We start from the raw sequence: 17832 nt of genomic DNA, 5'->3' as shown, positions 1-17832 counted from the left end.
TTGGCAATATCGATGACACAAACTTTCCCCAAGATTCACTCCTAACATAAGGTTTCATTAAAATGTATATTTCGTATGTTTCTTTTTTGGATAGAATTATTTGTGTAAATCATAAGGGTCATTAATATGGATAAACAAAGTAATTTGGCTAAATTGATATAATCTAAATGTGTTTTGGGGGTATAATAATATTAGTTTAGTTTATTCTTTTTAGAGTGCTTGTTTGTGTATTGTAACCCTAAATTTCCTTTTTTACATTCCACCAAATCTTCGTCACAGGTGAATCTGCCAAGTGCAGGATTTTTTAATTACAGTGACAGATTCATCGCTCATTTTTTATTGGGACCCACCAACTGATTCTTTCAACTTTGACATATTTGTTCACTACATAACCAGCTTGCACAGGGAACTCAATTGTAAGAAATGAAAGGTATTATATTTCCTAATCCTTCATACATTTTTTTTTCAAGCATGAGGATAATGTTCATTGTAAGAAGTTTGCATAGGAAACTATATATATACATACATTCCTGCTACTGTTACAGTCCTCTGTAGGTTATCGGCGAGTTAGTTACAGCAAGCGTACATCATAAGCAAATATAGCCGCCCCGTCGTCCATAAATATGTCCATATATATATATATATATATATATATATATATATATATATACAGTGTGTGATCATATGCTTGTCACTTGGTCATACAGCCTTTAATGGTGATTTTAACATACATTGAACAAACGTGTTGTTATCAGGAAACCTAACACAAGAAATGTCATGCATCCATCGCTGGAATTCAAGCATGTAGACAGGACTTGGCTGCACAGAGGCTGCAATAGATCAGCAGCAGTGATCAGCAACAAAAGTTGAAAAAATACCAGAAAACAGATATTTTATTAAAAAAGACAAGTGCTTTGATAGTACTTTCAAGCTAAATGTCATTTGGTTAGGTTGTCATAACAAAAATGTATTGCACAAGCTTGTTTTTTTTTGCTAGTAGTAAATAGTGTCACTTAACTACTTTGCTCATGAGTGCCTCATTTCTATACTCTGCTTCTTCTGTAAACTATGTATAAGAGGCAGCACTTATACTTTCAAGGAAAATTGCTATCTATAATGAATATTCTATATTTAGAGTAATAATACATGTATCACATGCCTGTATAAGTAAAGTCGGGAGGCATATAATGTGATACTTTAGCATAGTCTGTACGTTGCTTGTGTAGGTGCAGCCGTGTTTGTCATTCCAGAGGACAGGTCTGACTGGATTGTCTTCTGTAGTTAATTAACAATAGATAACCACAGAGTAATACCAATCCATATATTCTGACAGGGCATGCTTAAATGCTCATACAATAAAAAATTCCCAGAAGGGCAAGTGCTATACATTGAAGCTGTCCCACTTTATACCTTTATACTCTTCACTTTGAGATCTTTCATTAAGGAAATGACTTTGTTTTTTCTGGCTAATACCTGTTGTCTCCTTTTTGGCCCCTTTGGTCAATTTTTATTGCAGTATATATAAATAATCACATATAAAATATGTTCACAAAGACAGAAAACATATAACATCCCAAAGCAGAATGCAAGTTGCCAAGATGGGGAAATGGTATAGTAGCAAAAACTAAATTAGGGCTACGTACGCACGTGCAATAATTGTCGTTGGAAACAAACGAATAACGACTGATTGATTATCGTTAACAAAAAAGTGCACAATGACAGGTCAAAGACACCGATGAACAAGGAATGTTTGGGTGACGATCGTTTACTGTCGTTCAGTGATTGAGTATTGTTCTGCGGTACACGTCACTTCCTGCATCGTTCAAACGATCTTATCTAGGGTATGTACATTATTGGTGGATTATATTTGAACAATTGTATCGTTACAGCATGTACAGAATCGTGCACTATACAATCATTTAAAATAATCCTGAGTAACCTTTGATCTGTCATTAGTTTGTTTTCTAACAACAATTATTGCACATGTGTACCTAGCCTAAAGTACATTTACATCTTTCTACCTTCATACAAAATTGGGTCATAAAATTCTAATAGTCACCTTCCTGTTTACAAATGCAAGTATGAGGAATGATTATTGTAGAATCCATAGAGTGTCAAACACACAGCTCAGGTAATTAGATATGTAATTCTAATGAATGTCTATGGGAAATGGGAAGAAAGGGAGGTGCTGATATAACTGTCAGTTCACAGTACATACTTCCAAATTGTCCTAAATAAAACCAAACCTATTGTCTAAGGGAATAATCCTGCTACTAACTTCTGCTTATTTTCACCCAAAATAGCCACACTATTGTCAACAAGGGTAGTGTGAAGGGAAAAGAGAAAAACAATTAAATACTGCAAGAAATAATATTTACTAAATGTGGCTAATACTATAGGTCTAGTTGGAATTTAAGTTTATGTACCTTATTTTTTTTAAAAGGAAATGTTTCAGTACATTAAAGTGTAGTTTCTTAGCTGATGCCAAACTCTCTCTATGCAGTTTTGTCAGTTTTCCCTGCTATGGCTATGGCTGCTGGGAAACCGACCTTTCATAATGAGAGGTCTGGCATATAGCAAAGCTCCCCATTTATATCCTTTGTAATCCTGGTGATCCCAGTTTAAAAGTTAAATGCGCCATTATAGGGCGTTTCAGTTTTGGCCTCTTTGAAATTACAGGATTTAAGTAGAACCTGCAATTGACTTAAACGCGAGCCTTATCCCTACTTACTATCACAAATGTAAGGCATATTGATAAGGAAAAAAGAAAAAAAATGTCATATTTAGTTCAGTTACAGAATACCTTAAAATGCATCACGGTATCTTGAATTTTTACATTCCTGCTAAAAGAAACAGTATGTGACCCCTGCCCTTTCTCAAGCAAAACCATAATACAATGTCTCACATGTACTGTTTGTAGAATGAAAAGAAAATATGTCATCTTACTATCTTTTGTCATCTTGTTATTATGACAACCCGTATATTCTGAACTGGAAGAAAAAGAAGTGAAGGTATACTTGCCTTTACAGGATGGGATCATTTTTCAAAGAGTAACAATAAGGTAAAAGCACACAACAAAGAAACAATACTATCCCTCTCCATTCATAACACACATGTACTCACAATTCCTTGTCACTGCTACAGAATTCAGAGGTCTGAAATAAATAATGATGATGTATGCATTTCAATGATTATGACTCTAATATAGTTTCATACATTAAAAGTCAACATTTTCAGTCTAAAGGAAGAGTCATTTGTAAAAAATTTCTCTTTGCTAGCAGAGCAACTTTTTTGTAGCAACCATTCGCAAACACTGCACACAATGGCCAGGCCATGTCCTACTTTACTAACTTGTAATATGTCCTATTACAGTAGAAATGTAAATTTTGTTGGGTAACAGAATTAGTAAATCCCAGGAAATAATGCAATGTTGCATAAAGTAGCTGACTAATTTACTGGAAATACAATCATTAAACAAATACATACTCTGAGTAGGATGATTGCTTTGGCAAAAAGCCTCTCTTGTTTTCAAGACAAACAAAGGTCTAAAACAAAAGTGTACACTTTTTTATTTCCGCATGGCTGCTGTTAGATGGACATAGACACATTTCTTTTCAACATATGAGTACAGTTAAGCACACATTTAATCAAATGGATGGATGTGCATGAAATAAATGATCGTCTCAAGCTCAGGATGCTGCAGCGTTTTCTGTACTGCAGTACTGCTGAAGTGTATTGTAGTGTTGTACTTGACTGGTATGCAATTTATTATACAAGATTATGATCTGGGAGTGAGTGTTTATTCTAAAAGTTTTTATATATAAAAGGTGGATGGATCTGGAACCTGGCAGTAGTTACTTTCTTTCCTGATTTAAAGATTTCCCCTTATCCCCTATCCCAGGGGTCAGCAACCTCGCGGCAGCCGAAGGGAGCCACAACAAGGAGGCTGAAGAGCCGCATGCGGCTCCGGAGCCGCACGTTGCAGACCCCTGCCCTATCCCAAAGTTACCAAGGCAAAAGGTGAGGGTAAATCCTTTAAATGGAAACACAGACAGAAGTACAATTTTTGCAGCTCAGCGAAGGGCAAAAAACATTTTATTGTGGTTTTCCTGTGTCTCTGTAGGGGAGATTTTTCTCTAAATACCTGTGCCAATGAAAGTGGCCTTTTACTTAAGCAGCTATAGAAAGGGCAAACATTTTTGAATAAAACCTGACAGATGATTTTTATCCCAAAAAACTTTTGTCTGGAGTTTGACATTTAAGGTAATAATGCCAAGTGTTTGTGGTCACGTTCCCTAATGCAGGCATGTTTGCAGTACAACCTCAAGTAAAGTACTACAGGCATGTAATATTATATTATATAACACATACTATATAAAAAAGTAAATATTTGCCTTGTGTATATAGACGAATAATCATCATTCTGCAAGGGATTTCTAGTGGAAGTGGTGAAAATTCACTTTGTAAAGAATAAATAATCACGTGGATGAAAGTTTATTAAAAAACACCTTTGCTTGCACACAAATGAATAGTTGACGTCAGCAGATCTTCTTCTAAATAACTAAGTGAAATTTTCCTACAGAATGGTAACTTTCCCAGCTAAGTCTAAAATCATTTAGTAAATCGACACTAAAACAGACGATAAGTGCCGTACAGAAGTCCAATGGAAGTCAGAGAATTGTTGCTGGAAACATGATCATTTCCAGTGACAGATGGATGAACGAGCACTGCACACACAGCACTGTTTTGTTCCATGGATAGGGACAGGGGGGGAATAGCAAGCAGCAGAATAGGAGTGAACAGTGGTTGTTCCTCGCTTTAATGAACAATCGGTTGTTCATCAATCTGCCATGGCTATCTTAGATTGATTAACAATGTTGAGGACAATGCTGTACCACCATTCATTTTAGGTGACGATTATCTAACATGTGTACATAGCTTTATATTTTTGCCTGTGACTAAAGGTCCCTATAGGACACACCAGCGCTTGCTAGCTGTTGAAGGACAGGTGTATAGATTCTGGATTTTTAACCACGACTATAACAAATATTCACTTCTGGTGTAAATTTAGGGTCCATACAGCCATCCCCCCGACTTTCCTCGACAGATGATTGCTTCTGTTTCCTATGGGGAGGTCGAAGTGGAACATCTTTCGCTTTTCTTTCCCTTACTTAACCTCTCTTTCCTCTCTCCTTAAAACCAATAGTAATGTCTTTAAAGTAATTGGTAATACCTACTGTCACTGGAAATGATCACAGACTATTCCGTCAACAAAAAGTATACATTGCTTAAGGTAATTTTTATTTATGTAAAATATTTTTTACGCTAAGCCTTAGACTAGACAAGAACTTTGTTCCTGTTTTTTTTCAGTGCCAGTTAGTTGTGTTGGGTTTGGTGTGTTCATTACTGTGGTTTGTATGTGTCACCTGAGTTATATTTCATTCAGTTGTCCTGTCTTGCACCTTGTAGATGGCAGCAGTAGCCTTCCTTGTACCGCACACAGAACAGGGGTGGGGAGCCAGTCAGTACACATCAGAGCCAGAAAGACCCGTCAGACAGGTGTGAAGTCAGTGGAAATCTGATCACAGTCGTGTATCCTGGGACCTTCCTGTCTGTCTAAAGAGCTACAGTCTACAGAGTTACCTAGCAGAGAGGACACCTGGATTGTACAGCGACAGGTGCCAGAAAACATTGATCTTTGGGGAAACATGGTTCCCAGGAAAACACAGTCACCTGTAAAAGGTAAGAAGCTGGCATGGGAAGAGTGAAAATGAAAGAGAAGTCAGTGATGTGCTCAGCACATAGCTATACAGACACAGGTACAACATTACAGGTAGTGCCAGTGTATACGTAGTCCTAATGGATGAGCCTTGTGCTTTGGTGTTTTGGACCGTGTTCGTATGGGTTTTATCTTGGTACTTAAAGATCTTACAGTGCTATAGGAATTATATATATATGCGATTACTCTGGTGATATATTTAAGGATTTAAATATCTCTTTTGGTGTATGTAACCATTTAATTAATTATTTGTGCATTTTATGTGTGCTATTTGGATAAAATACTACAATTCATTTAGACTTTTATAATTTTCTTGCTAAATTTGTACACACATGTAAATGAAGTTTAGCATACTATAGCAACATTAGCTTTGATTGGAGTTGTATACATTTTGTTTTGATTTACGTTAGGATCGCGGGCCGCTCGCTTCATAGAAAAGTTTCCGCAGTTCCACCTTAGAAATAATTCCAGTACATTTTTTTGGGAAATTCATTTTTTGTTCCATGGGTTTTCAGTAGAATGAAAGAGGGAAGCATTGGGAAAATAATTCTAGGGATTCTCAACGCTCTTTTTTTTCTAATAATTAAATACAACATAATTGTGATTTTTAAATAATGTAGCATAGCCCAAAATTAAGATTTGCCTTTGAATTTAGGGAAATATTTTCCATATCAACATTACATAGCAGTGCCCACAACTTTACAGAATTGATCCGCCAAGAGCTTGTTCACATGTGGTGAATATTGGACGTTTGCTATGCCAAATGTATGGCCTTTCAGTGCCTACGTGATTTATTATTGTTAGAATGATTTTTGACATTTTGTTAGCTCAAAAGTCATAATAGAAATCAAACACCTTTTACGTGTTCTAAAGCACCAACGCATGCGTCCAAATAGTATTCTGGAAGACTAAAAAAAAAATGATCAATGCCAACAATGCTATTTTACTAATGGCCACAAATGCCCTTCCTTCCAAAACACACTGCTGGGGTTGCTGGATGGATCCTAGAAATGCTAACTACACCAAGGAACAAAAACAAAAGGTGTTTTTATGATCATTTGTTTTCCTCTCCATTCTATTATCTGTTTGTTTGAAATGGCCTTAATCACATCATTAAGATAAGATCAAGCAGGTCATTAAAGGTAATTTTATGACAAGGTTGTTTGCTAAGTGACATTGCATGTGTATGATACAGAACAGCGGTCACCAACCTTTTTGGTCCCGTGGACCACTAAAATTAGCGGCTCCTGACCGCACATGCTTCACGCCCCATAGTGACGTCATAACACCATAACCTCGCCCACTCTGCCATCGCAGATCTGACCCTGAAGAGTGGGGGAGCGGGTGGGATGTGTCGTGAAACACAGCCCGCCCACTTCCCTGAGCCAGGGATTTGCACGGGGGACGTGGTCCGCGGCTCTGGCCAGGGCACCCCTCAGTGGGGTCAGGAGAAGGACTTCTTCTTTGAAAGCTGAATTAGGTCAGGAGAGACTTGACATTTACTTAATTTCCCGTGGGACCAAAATTTTGTAGCATTGGGATTACCTTGTTCTTTAGTCATAGGTTATCATCTTGATTTACATTTTTGTTGTGCCAGATGTCTGCAAATTTTCTGTGTTCAGATAATACTAAAAAATAAAAAAAAATACATTAAAAAATCATCCTTTCCAAGAAAAAAAAAGTAGTACAGGATCAAAGATGTGGCAGGATCAAAGATGTTTTTTAACTGTGTCATGACCAGAATATTTGGAAGCTTAGACACTAGCAGCAGTTGTATGTATCAGTTAACATGGCAATAAGGCTTTGTTCAGTCCTGCAGGGGAACAAGGTAGTTCTATGCAGCTCCTGGCAGCTGGCAGGGCTGGATTTCTCAAAACACCAAATTAGGCTGCAGCCTAGGGTGCTATGATGATGAGGGGTGGCATTTGTTCCCTCTGGCTATCTGTAATTCGAATTGCATTTTTCTGGAAGTATCCATTGCAGAGTGAATGGGTTATGTAGCTAGTTTTCTAGTTTTTCTGCTGCCTGGAAAGGAGGAAAGCACAATTTACTGGCCTAGAGGGGAGAAAAGTATAAATCTAGTTCTGGCAGTTGGCACTGTGCTGCTGCACTGGTTCTTATAAAAGTGTTTTCCCATTATAAAACTGGTGGCAATACTAAACTATTTACTGCCACCCCATTCATTGCCCACGTACGCAAAAAAATATTTTGTATCCACTGGGATGACAGTCTAAGGTGCATAGTTATAAAGTAATACATTTGACATTCACCAAACCCTCACTACAGGTACTTCCTGGTTCATGTATTTAAAATGTCAGTGATTGCTTTGCCACCAATGAATTTTCATTAAAAGCAATTTTCTCTTCATAACATATGTGCAATGTATGTATAGGAGTAGTAACAAAGATAGTGATGGATGAATTAGCAATTTAAACTAAGTTTCCTTGTAGACTTACCGGATTCATATATTGCATACTAGGGCTAAGCCTAACTCTAGCAAGAGCAAAAAGTTACCCCCACCCTTGCAGTAGGGCTTCCCCTGCACATCAAGGATAAATGCTCATTTTTAACCTAGGAAAATGAAAATGGCTTTTACTTATTTCCAAACTCCTGCAGTTTTTTTCTTAGGCCCAGGCTGATCTGAGTTCTCCTACTATTAAACTGTTGTGGTTGTCACCTATTTAGTTAATTATGGCAGCCACTATTATCCATATTCCGAATTCATAACCATGGATTCAAAGCTGGGCATTGGAAGCTCATTGGATGCGGCAGGTAGTATTTAGGTGCACCAGTACTTAGTGAAGTGTTTATACTGATATCTCTATCCAAAAAGACAGTAAAAGTCTTCATGGAATAAGCTTTAAAACTCAATGCTTTACTGGCCCTTTGCAGAGTACAGAATGTGTGTAGGCCTAGGATGGATAAAAACACATTACCAATGATCGCTGAACAAATATTTACTCGGTACGTGACACTTCAGAGAAAATTAAACACATTGGTCAGATGGAATTTTCCATGAAAACAATTTTGTATTAAATATTTTGTTTATATAATTGCAAACAAAGTGGAAACCATTGGGGTGGCCACGGCCAGTGGTGGCATCAGGAAAAAAAATGATGGAAGTATCACAGGTTACCTTGTAGTGTGAGTGGAAGGACAATGTAAATGCTTAGGTGAATGTATCCAGTGAAGAGGTCTTATATATATATATATATATATATATATATATGTATATACCTATATAGCTGTCCGACAACTTTTCCCCTACTCAACACACGCTGGAATTTAAAATAGATCCATACTGATAGTAAAAGGTTACCTTGTGCTTATATATTTTACAACTTAATTGTTCTTGTGTTTAGGAATGTTGTTGGATTTATATAAAATACTTTTGCATTTATTCATAAATAGGCTTCTATTCTGGGAAAAAGGTGTGGGAAAATAACTTTTAAAAATATAGTTTAAAGACATCCTGTCTGAACTCAAGTGCGGATCAGAAAACTCAGAAGCCCTTTCTTCATAGAGGTGAGTGCTCATTTCTGTATCTGTGCAAAGCACTTTTACATAACTTTACTTCGTTCCCCAGGCAGCTGAAATACTTCTCTTTGACCTGAAGTTTTGGATTTTGGGTAGGCCCTCAGCATCCTTGCAAGGGAGATCTTACAAATGATCATCAAATCAAATTAAAGCAAAACAATGCTTTATTATATTTCCTTGCCTATTATTGGGTACTATTTGCAAATGTAATTTTCACCACCTTCACTAGGCTTAAGTTCCCTTGTGAAATGATAACTCACTTTTCAGCCCAAACTCCCTTAGTAAATCTTTCTTTTGCTGAAGTGTCTATAAATAGAGAGAACTAATGATGAACTCAGCAGATCTCGAAGCACTGAACTAGCTTGACACGTGTAGCATCCGCTTAGGATTCTAGTTAAGCTTGTTTAGAAATTTGTTGAGGCATATGCTACATTTAAAAGGTCATGTGTGATAATATTTATGCATGTTTTACGTCAGCATATATTTATATGTAAACAACATTGGAAACAAGTCTGTCTTTTCTAACTACAAAAGTTACATACTTTCTTTACAATGCAGTTTTCAAGTCTTTAGATGTGGTGACTATGGTGAATACATTTTCTTTTTTTTTCGAGCTGTTCCTCTTTATTTTCATCTGGCCTTTAACAACCTTTGCGTCTGATTGATTAAAGCCCAAGCTGGGGGAAAATAGAGAATCATGACAGAACCTGGGTAATTCACCAAAACTGGAATAATATTTTTAAAAAATATTATGCTTTTTGTTGCCAAAGGTCAATAGGATTTGTCCTGGGCCAGATCCATTTCCCAGGTTCACCTATGTATTTAAATATGTCTATCTTCTCCAGTCTTGGGGAACTTTAATAAACCAGGCCTTTTATTTCCTACTAGACAATGCTCAGTAGAGTAGTAGGGTTGTTCACCATGGGCAGCACGGTGGCTCAGGGGTTAGCACTCCAGCCTTAGGTCCTAGGTTCAAATCTCAGCCAGGACACTATTTGCATGGAGTTTGTGGAATGGGTTTCCTCCGGGTACTCTGGTTTCTTCCCACATCCAAAAAACATGCAGTGAGGTAATTGGCTTCCCCCCAAAAATTGACCATAATCTACATTAATGACATATGACTATGGTAAGGACATTAAATTGTGAGCCCCTTTGAGGGACAGTTAGTGACACGGCTATGGACTTTGTACAGTGCTGTGTAATATGATGGCGCTATATAAATACTCTCTTGATTTGAACTAGAAACCATGGATTTTTCTCTCTATATCATAAGGGGATGTGCTATAGTTTATAAGGGATAACTGATAAGAGAGAATAACACTGATTTATATATGATATTAAGACACATAAACTGTTTTCAACCTAATGCAGCCAACATTGCAAGGACCAATAAGCTGCAATGTATCATATTTTTTTTTAGGTTTACATAAACTTTACATAAACCTGTCATAAAAGCAGCACAAATCATGATGTTAAAAATGCATTGCAAAAGTTACTTTTGGTAAACACTAAGGGGTCTATTCATAAAGCAGTGAATCTGACATTCACTGAAATATTTCCTGGTGGAGAATCAATTAATGCCATTGAAACACATTGACCTGGAAGATTCTCCAGTGCTATCCTTCGAATAAAGAACCCTGTCATGTCATTCAGTCTGTACAACCAGAGATATAGGGAACGTAGGTCTCAATGTTTTCATTAAACTCTTTCCATGTCTCCACATTAGCTAAGGTGTGGGGACAAATTCAACATTGACAGGACAGGTCTAGATTTGCATTTAGGATCACATGCTTGTATCTCTGGTTCTTTCAAGACTGTCATGGTCTGCCCCAGGCATTTAGGATCAAATGACCTATTATAAAACCATCACAATGGACTAGTGTGGAGTGAAGCTTTTACTTGTTACAACATTAGTGCCACAGAGGTTAGTTACTGAAACACCAAAGCCACAGCACTGCAAAGCTATTGTTTTAGTTTAATATAAGGAAAAAAATATTTATTGTCCAGATATATTTTGCCATTGGGACCTAACGAAACAAAGGTTGAACAGGAGATTCAAGGATTATGCAGCATATGTTGAATCATAAAGCTTATCCCCCTCCTATTGTGTGCTGCTTCCCCCACCTCTTAGATTGTAAGCTCTTCTGGGCAGGGTCAATTGCAACCCCTATTTAATACACAACGCTGCGTAATTGTGGGCACTATATAAATCCAGTTTATTAATAATAATAATAATAATAATAATAATAATACGGGACCCCTGATGGTTGAATCCCACTACCTGGTGGAAAGCCATGCACTGTGAAGGCTTCTATGGAGAGGCACAATTTTGGTACCAGTTAGTAAGCTCAGTGGAGGTAAGATGTGGAGGACATTTTAGGTCTGGTGAAAATGTTCACTATAACAAATATAAAAAGTGAATCTACTTCACCACATCAAGTTCATACAACTTCTAAACAAAGAAGAGTCCAAAAAAGTCCCAAACTACAGACTTGTATTATTGGCTTCTTCGCATACTGAGTACTGTATAAATGTTTTCCCACATTGTTAGGACATCCTTGGTTTGAGTTTGTTTGTTTATTTGCTTTTAGATTTATTGCTATGATGATGAGTTAGGGACAAAAGATTGTGAGCTCTTCTGAGGGACAGCTAGTGGCATGACTATGGGCTTTGTACAGTGTTGTGTAATATGTTGGCATACTGTGTAAAAATAATAATAATAATAATGATTATAAGTATCCTACAGTATTTAGGAATATTAGGATATTTGCTGGAGTTTGGTTTATAGTCATTGATATATGGACCCAGTGGAATTATATATTCAGAGTTTATTTGATATCACTTTTGCTCACAGTGAAATTTTAGTCCATTTTAATATATCATTCAGTATTTCAAATAATTTCTAAATATTGCATTATTTTTATAGTCTGATATATGATTTGATATACGATAGTGCTGTTATGTTATATTTGACATGCCAGAGGTTCCAATCCCATTATTTGTACATTTAATAGTTTTTTTATATTTGTCATAGCAGTTTACAGTGCAATATTAGTTTCACACATCAGGACATTAGTTGTTAGAATATGAGCCTAGGATCTGGGATCCTTGCTTTGTTCAGAGCTAATGGGTACATAGGTGCTGCTGTAATCTGAAAACAACCCTAGACAAATTGGGACACACCTGTGACCTGGATATTCTTCATTTAATTATCTCTCAAGACAATCTATGGATCCAGAACATTAATTTACTTTGTTCCAAATAGGTTTGGAGAGCGGTTTAAATAAGGATAAAGGTTAACAGTCCAACATAAGAAATTTTTATGCTAAGATTTTTTTTTATGGTAAATGATAAAAAGTTGTTTGTTGTCACCTAATCTTTCAGATTTAAATTGTTTTTTTTTTTTCCTACGTAAATCCAGGTGAATCAATTATTTGACTTAATAATTGTCTTTTTACAGAAGGGCTCCCGTCATACTAGGAAATGCTAAAAGCTGTGCATATATTTTATATCTTTTTTTTTTCGTTTGTTTGTTTTGTGGAGAACATGCCCTGTGAATCAGAAGCTGTAAAGCTGCGTAATTTTTCTCGTTGGAAAGGATCTTTCACGATCCTTTCCAACGAGAAAAGACTGCACGATGCATGAACGATGCTGTACATACAGCACCGTTCATGCTCTATGGAGAGGGGAGGGGGAGAGCGACGGAGCGGCACCCTGCTGCGCGCTCTCCCCTTCCCTTTCATTAGGATCGGTCGTCGTCCATCGTCCATGGATCCGCCAGGACGGTCGTCGGACGATGGACGACGACCGACTGTACACACGGCAGATTTTCGCCCGATAATTGGCCGATACCGATTATCGGGCGAGAAATATTTGCCGTGTCTACGCAGCTTTAGAGTAGGAAACAACTTTATGTAACAAGGCACTGCAAACAGAATAAAGATGGATAGAATGCTGTTATGCCTTTGCTGATTTTACTACCTGTGGATTATACTACTTCTTGTTCTACCTTATGACGTAAATCTGTATTTATACTTACTGCATAAAGCAATCTGATCAATGAAGTCTAAAGGTCATACACCACCCTGGACTTTCTAATACTTATGTTAACGTTTGTTAACTTGCCATTGTTGTAAGTTAGAAGCAATTTAACATTGTGAAAAATAATTGCTAAATAGGAGGCTTGTCTTATGAGCTACTCCCATTTCTTTTATTACAAAAGAAGTACTTCACAAATAAAATATTTCAAAATCAGGGTTTAACTGAGTTCAAGCACAGGTTTGTATCTGTTCCTTTTGTCTATAGGTGCAACCTGTAACTTGCCTCTATTTTTACACCTATCATCCAGGTAGAATATCTGCTGATACTGTGCAAATAAAGGTAGATCCACATACATAATGTGTAAAGTGTCAAAGGTTATGTGATGTCTTTAGATTTGCATTGTGACAGTTTCATTAACTTTAACAAGTAAAGCATGGAGTAAACTGATAAGCAGTAGGCATGTCCCTTGTACACACATTTAATATGAGGTATAAAATATAAATGGCTTACTGAAAGAGAACTGATAAATTGTCTTCAGGGAGACTTCAAGACATCCTGAGGAGTTTAACTTTGGACACTTGAGCTGTTTACACTGTAAAAGGAACCTGACTTTTGCATATTGTATGAGCCATTTCCATCTGTGGCTATATAGATTTATTTTATTTATGTCTTTATGCTTGAAATCACAGTATTTTTGCTGCAACTATAACATTTTAATGGTGGTATCATGATATATTTAAGACTTGAAAGAGCCAACTGCCATATCAGACAGGATTGCCAAGGAAAGATTTGATCTGAAACAAAATTATGTATGAGCCATTTACACATTTGAGTTTATTAAGCAGTGTAAAGAGTAGCTGTGCTTTGAAAATTACAGTGCGCACCACTAAAATACTAGAAATCAGATCAGAGAAAGGTGAATTATGATTGTGGTGCTTTTTCTGTTTTTTGGGCAATACTAGTTTGAATAATCTGTTTGCCTTACAAAATACACAGCAATACAAGTCGTTATTCTTAAATAACTTATTAACTTAATTAAATCTAGTTCAATCCAAAAAAAGGCCTGGTAAGATATATACAAGAAAAAGATCAATCAGTTTATGGTTGTTAAGCAAGTTGAAGTCAATTTCAACCTTTTTTGGGGAAATTTTCTAGTGCAGTTTCTTTTTTTATCTACTATAATAAACAGCAAGTTGTAAAGGAAAAGCATTGTCTGGATATAGAATAGTCAGTGGATGCTTGATGATTAGACAAAGTGCATTTGTGGTTACAGGTAGCAGAAGCAAATATATTACTTTGTCTTCTACAATTATTGGCTGCACATTTGGCTTTGCCCTGACATCAGTAGAAAAATTGTCATCTCCTATAAACCTATTAGCACAATGTCATAATGTTTAAAAACAAAAAACAAAAAATGATCAGCATGTAGAAAGTGATCCTAGAAAAGTGTTGCTGATTTTGGTTGCCAAGTCTGATTGCCTACAAACTCTAGTCATGGAAATCTCATCCTGAGTTTAGCAGCGTTGAGGACTAACAGGAGAAAAATCATCCTATGGCATCACCTTTACATGTGATGGTCAGTTTCCTAGGAATTACTAACATATGACGACACATATTCAAAGGATAAGCAATGAGTTCAGGTATGACTGGAATTGTTAAGTAGTTATTCAGTATGCATGTGTCATCTGGTATTTTACAAGACAATCCTGAGTTGTACTTTAATAATAGTTGTCTACAGATCAGACCTCAGATATAGTAGGATGTAACTCTGAGCCAGTCAGGGAATAAGCAGACAAATGGAAAGAGCAGAATGAGCATGGATGGCCTGTCTACCACTAGTGTTTGAATGACAAAACTGGCAAAAAAAAGAAAAAGAAAAAACCTATCATGACATACACTTAGACGAGACAGAAAATATCCTACTGGTTTACGGGACCAAAGCAACAAAATGCTTAAGAAGAGTGGTAACTACAGTTTTTTAACCAAATGACTGTTATTATTATTATGGTATTATTATTAATATTAATAATAATATTAATAATAATAAAAACAACAGTATTTATAAGGCACCAACATATTATGGAGCGCTGTACATTAAATAGGGGTAGAAAATGACAGACAGATACAAAAATTACACAGGAAAAGAAGAGGACCCTGCCCAGAAGAGCTTGCAATCTAAAACAAGGGGGAAGTAGACTGTTAAGCCTGACGGGTCCTCATAAGTAACAGCTTTATTAGGCAAAGGATGAGATGTTGTTTTTTCTGCAGTTGCAGTTTTCAGGTTAATGATGTAGACTGCTTATAACTTGAAAAAGGCCAGTGCAGTGGAATATTCTCTTCTACACAATACATTTATTTCTTAATCTATAAAGGAAATTGGTATAAAATGACATTCTTAAGGAAATGTGATTTCAAATTATGAACTACAGTTTGTTTTGTGTCTATGTAGGCTGTAACCAGTAACTCAGCAATTCAAAATGGATGACCAAAAGATCAGATTACCATCTCGAACTTTATTGGACTGTTCCAGCAATGACCAGCTCTGCAGTAAGTTTAAGTTTGATATCTCTGCTTCTTATATGTTAATATATTGTATATACTGTTTTAAGTATGGGATTTGCAGGTTGCAGTTGTTTGAGTTTTAGGTGGTTCCACTATAAAAAAATATGAGCAGGAAGCATTTTAATTTGTTTAGGGGACAGGAAAAAAAGAGGGAATCTGACATTTCCTTAAACATTCCCTGGTGGGAATCAATTACTCTCATTGAAATACATAGACCTGGAAGATTTCCACCAGGGAATCCTTGAGGGAATGTCTGATTCCCTGTTTTATAAATGTAGTCATTAGTATACAATGCTAGGATCCCAGGTACCCTAGCAGCCCAGGGGTATAAATTAACTCCCACAAGCATATGTGAGAGGTATGCCATTTCTGCCGGGCTAATAAAGATAGCTACTTCATAGATAAAGTATGGAGAGTAAGCATTTGTCATTCTAGGACAGAAAGTGTTACTTTCTAGGATCCCCAAGTGAAAATTAATCAAAAAAGGGCCTTATAAAGAAAACAAATTCACTCCTTTATAGGAATTGGTACCCTTCAATATATGAATTTTTTGTATTTGACTTACAAACATTTAGAATTAGCCTGTGGCAGGGGTAAAGCGCAGTTTAAGATTCTGTCTGTGGTCAGAAAAAAAATACTATGGCATAAAGATAAATATAGATGTATAATAAAAATACGTCTTCTGGACCTGAGATCTTATACTTACCGTACTTGCATTTAAAAGTCATCTTGGAAAAAGGTCACCGATTTACCTTTTTCTATTCTTTCCTCTCCAGTTGTTCGAACACACCAGTATGAGGTAATTGTGGTTCCTGTCTTCCTAGTCGGGATTACTATCATTCTGCTTGCCATTATTCTTTGGCTTCGGTATCGAGCATGGAAATCTAGAAAGAAACCACCCGAAGGTAATTTATTTCTCCTGCATGATATATAAATGTAAAAATGACCATACCTTTACAAAAATATTTAAATATAAATATATAACTAATATAACTATATATAAAACACTTTTTTTTACATAATCCACTTTATATATTTGTTGCAATTCATGTAGTGGCCAGTGCTAGGTGCTTTCATTTTGTCTCTGTCAACTTTCACTGTCAGCTGGAATCCATAATCTTGTGTTAGTTTCGAATCGTCAGTCTGGAGCTCACACAGGGTTTTCTTTCCTCCTTCTAAAGGCCAAATGAAGCAGCACAGAAGCAAAAAATAGTCAATATGCTGCGTAATCCCTGTCTCTGTTGGAACCAACAACAAAACCTGGTGCTTTTGGCTATTGAGAAACTTGTGGCCTCAATCCTGTTATAGTATTTGGGTCCAGCAGCCAGTGGTTTAGCACACATGCCTTCATATGACTGGGGCAGTGATGCCCCTCTTCCCCCTCTTTGACACCTTTAATTGTAGCACCAGGTGCATCAAGACATAAACTGCAAGAAAATGCTGGAAAAGTGAATATAACTAGGACAGATGACACTGTTACGTCTACATGGGGAGTGTGTTCCCTTATGTAACCATTTTAGTTTGTCCTCCATAAGAAAAAGCATGGGTCAGTTTAATGTTAAAACCATTTAAACACTCATTTTAAGACAAACCTGTAGCTTTCCAATCTTTAACCTACATTCAGTCCTTTACCTGACCTCCAATGCTAATTTAGCCACTGGAGTCCCTCATTTTCCTTATCTCAGTGGTGCTGTAAAATATCTAACCTAAATATCTGCATGAAAATGGTGAGATTAAAGCTAAAATATTCTTTCACTTTTACTGTACACTGTACTACTGACATGGGTATGCAAATACCATAAACTGGATGGGACTGGTAGAAAAAAAAATACCATATTAGATGCAATCGGTATTTAGTGGCCTTGTAGAACTGGATTTGCATGGACAATAAATGAGGCATATTAAATTGGTTT

The 17832-nt window shown here is 36.5% G+C and overlaps 1 protein-coding gene and 1 long non-coding RNA gene across 3 annotated transcripts in view; one reads left to right on the top strand and one right to left on the bottom strand.

The window, feature by feature from the left end:
* Positions 1-3042: 3042 nt before the first annotated feature.
* On the bottom strand, positions 3043-16759 carry LOC140339604 (uncharacterized). The gene is made up of 3 exons (XR_011922488.1): positions 16626-16759; positions 7325-7407; positions 3043-3155 (listed from the first exon to the last, which is right to left on the bottom strand). It is a non-coding gene; the product is annotated as an uncharacterized lncRNA (long non-coding RNA).
* STYK1 (serine/threonine/tyrosine kinase 1) overlaps positions 5581-17832 on the top strand; it is a 27972-nt gene continuing 15720 nt past the window's right edge. Inside the window, exons 1-3 of one of the 2 annotated variants that reach the window (XM_072424372.1) lie at positions 5581-5742; positions 15807-15904; positions 16696-16824. In XM_072424372.1, coding sequence (XP_072280473.1) covers positions 15835-15904; positions 16696-16824 — 199 coding nt within the window. In that variant the 5' untranslated portion in view covers positions 5581-5742; positions 15807-15834. Of the gene's footprint in view, positions 5743-9257; positions 9305-15806; positions 15905-16695; positions 16825-17832 lie in introns of those variants that run through there. The other variant, XM_072424371.1, reaches the window with a different exon arrangement.

The sequence above is a fragment of the Pyxicephalus adspersus genome, chromosome 10 (genome assembly GCF_032062135.1).
Source record: "Pyxicephalus adspersus chromosome 10, UCB_Pads_2.0, whole genome shotgun sequence".
Taxonomy (NCBI): Eukaryota; Metazoa; Chordata; class Amphibia; order Anura; family Pyxicephalidae; genus Pyxicephalus; species Pyxicephalus adspersus.
This window is presented reverse-complemented; position numbering and strand designations above follow the sequence as displayed.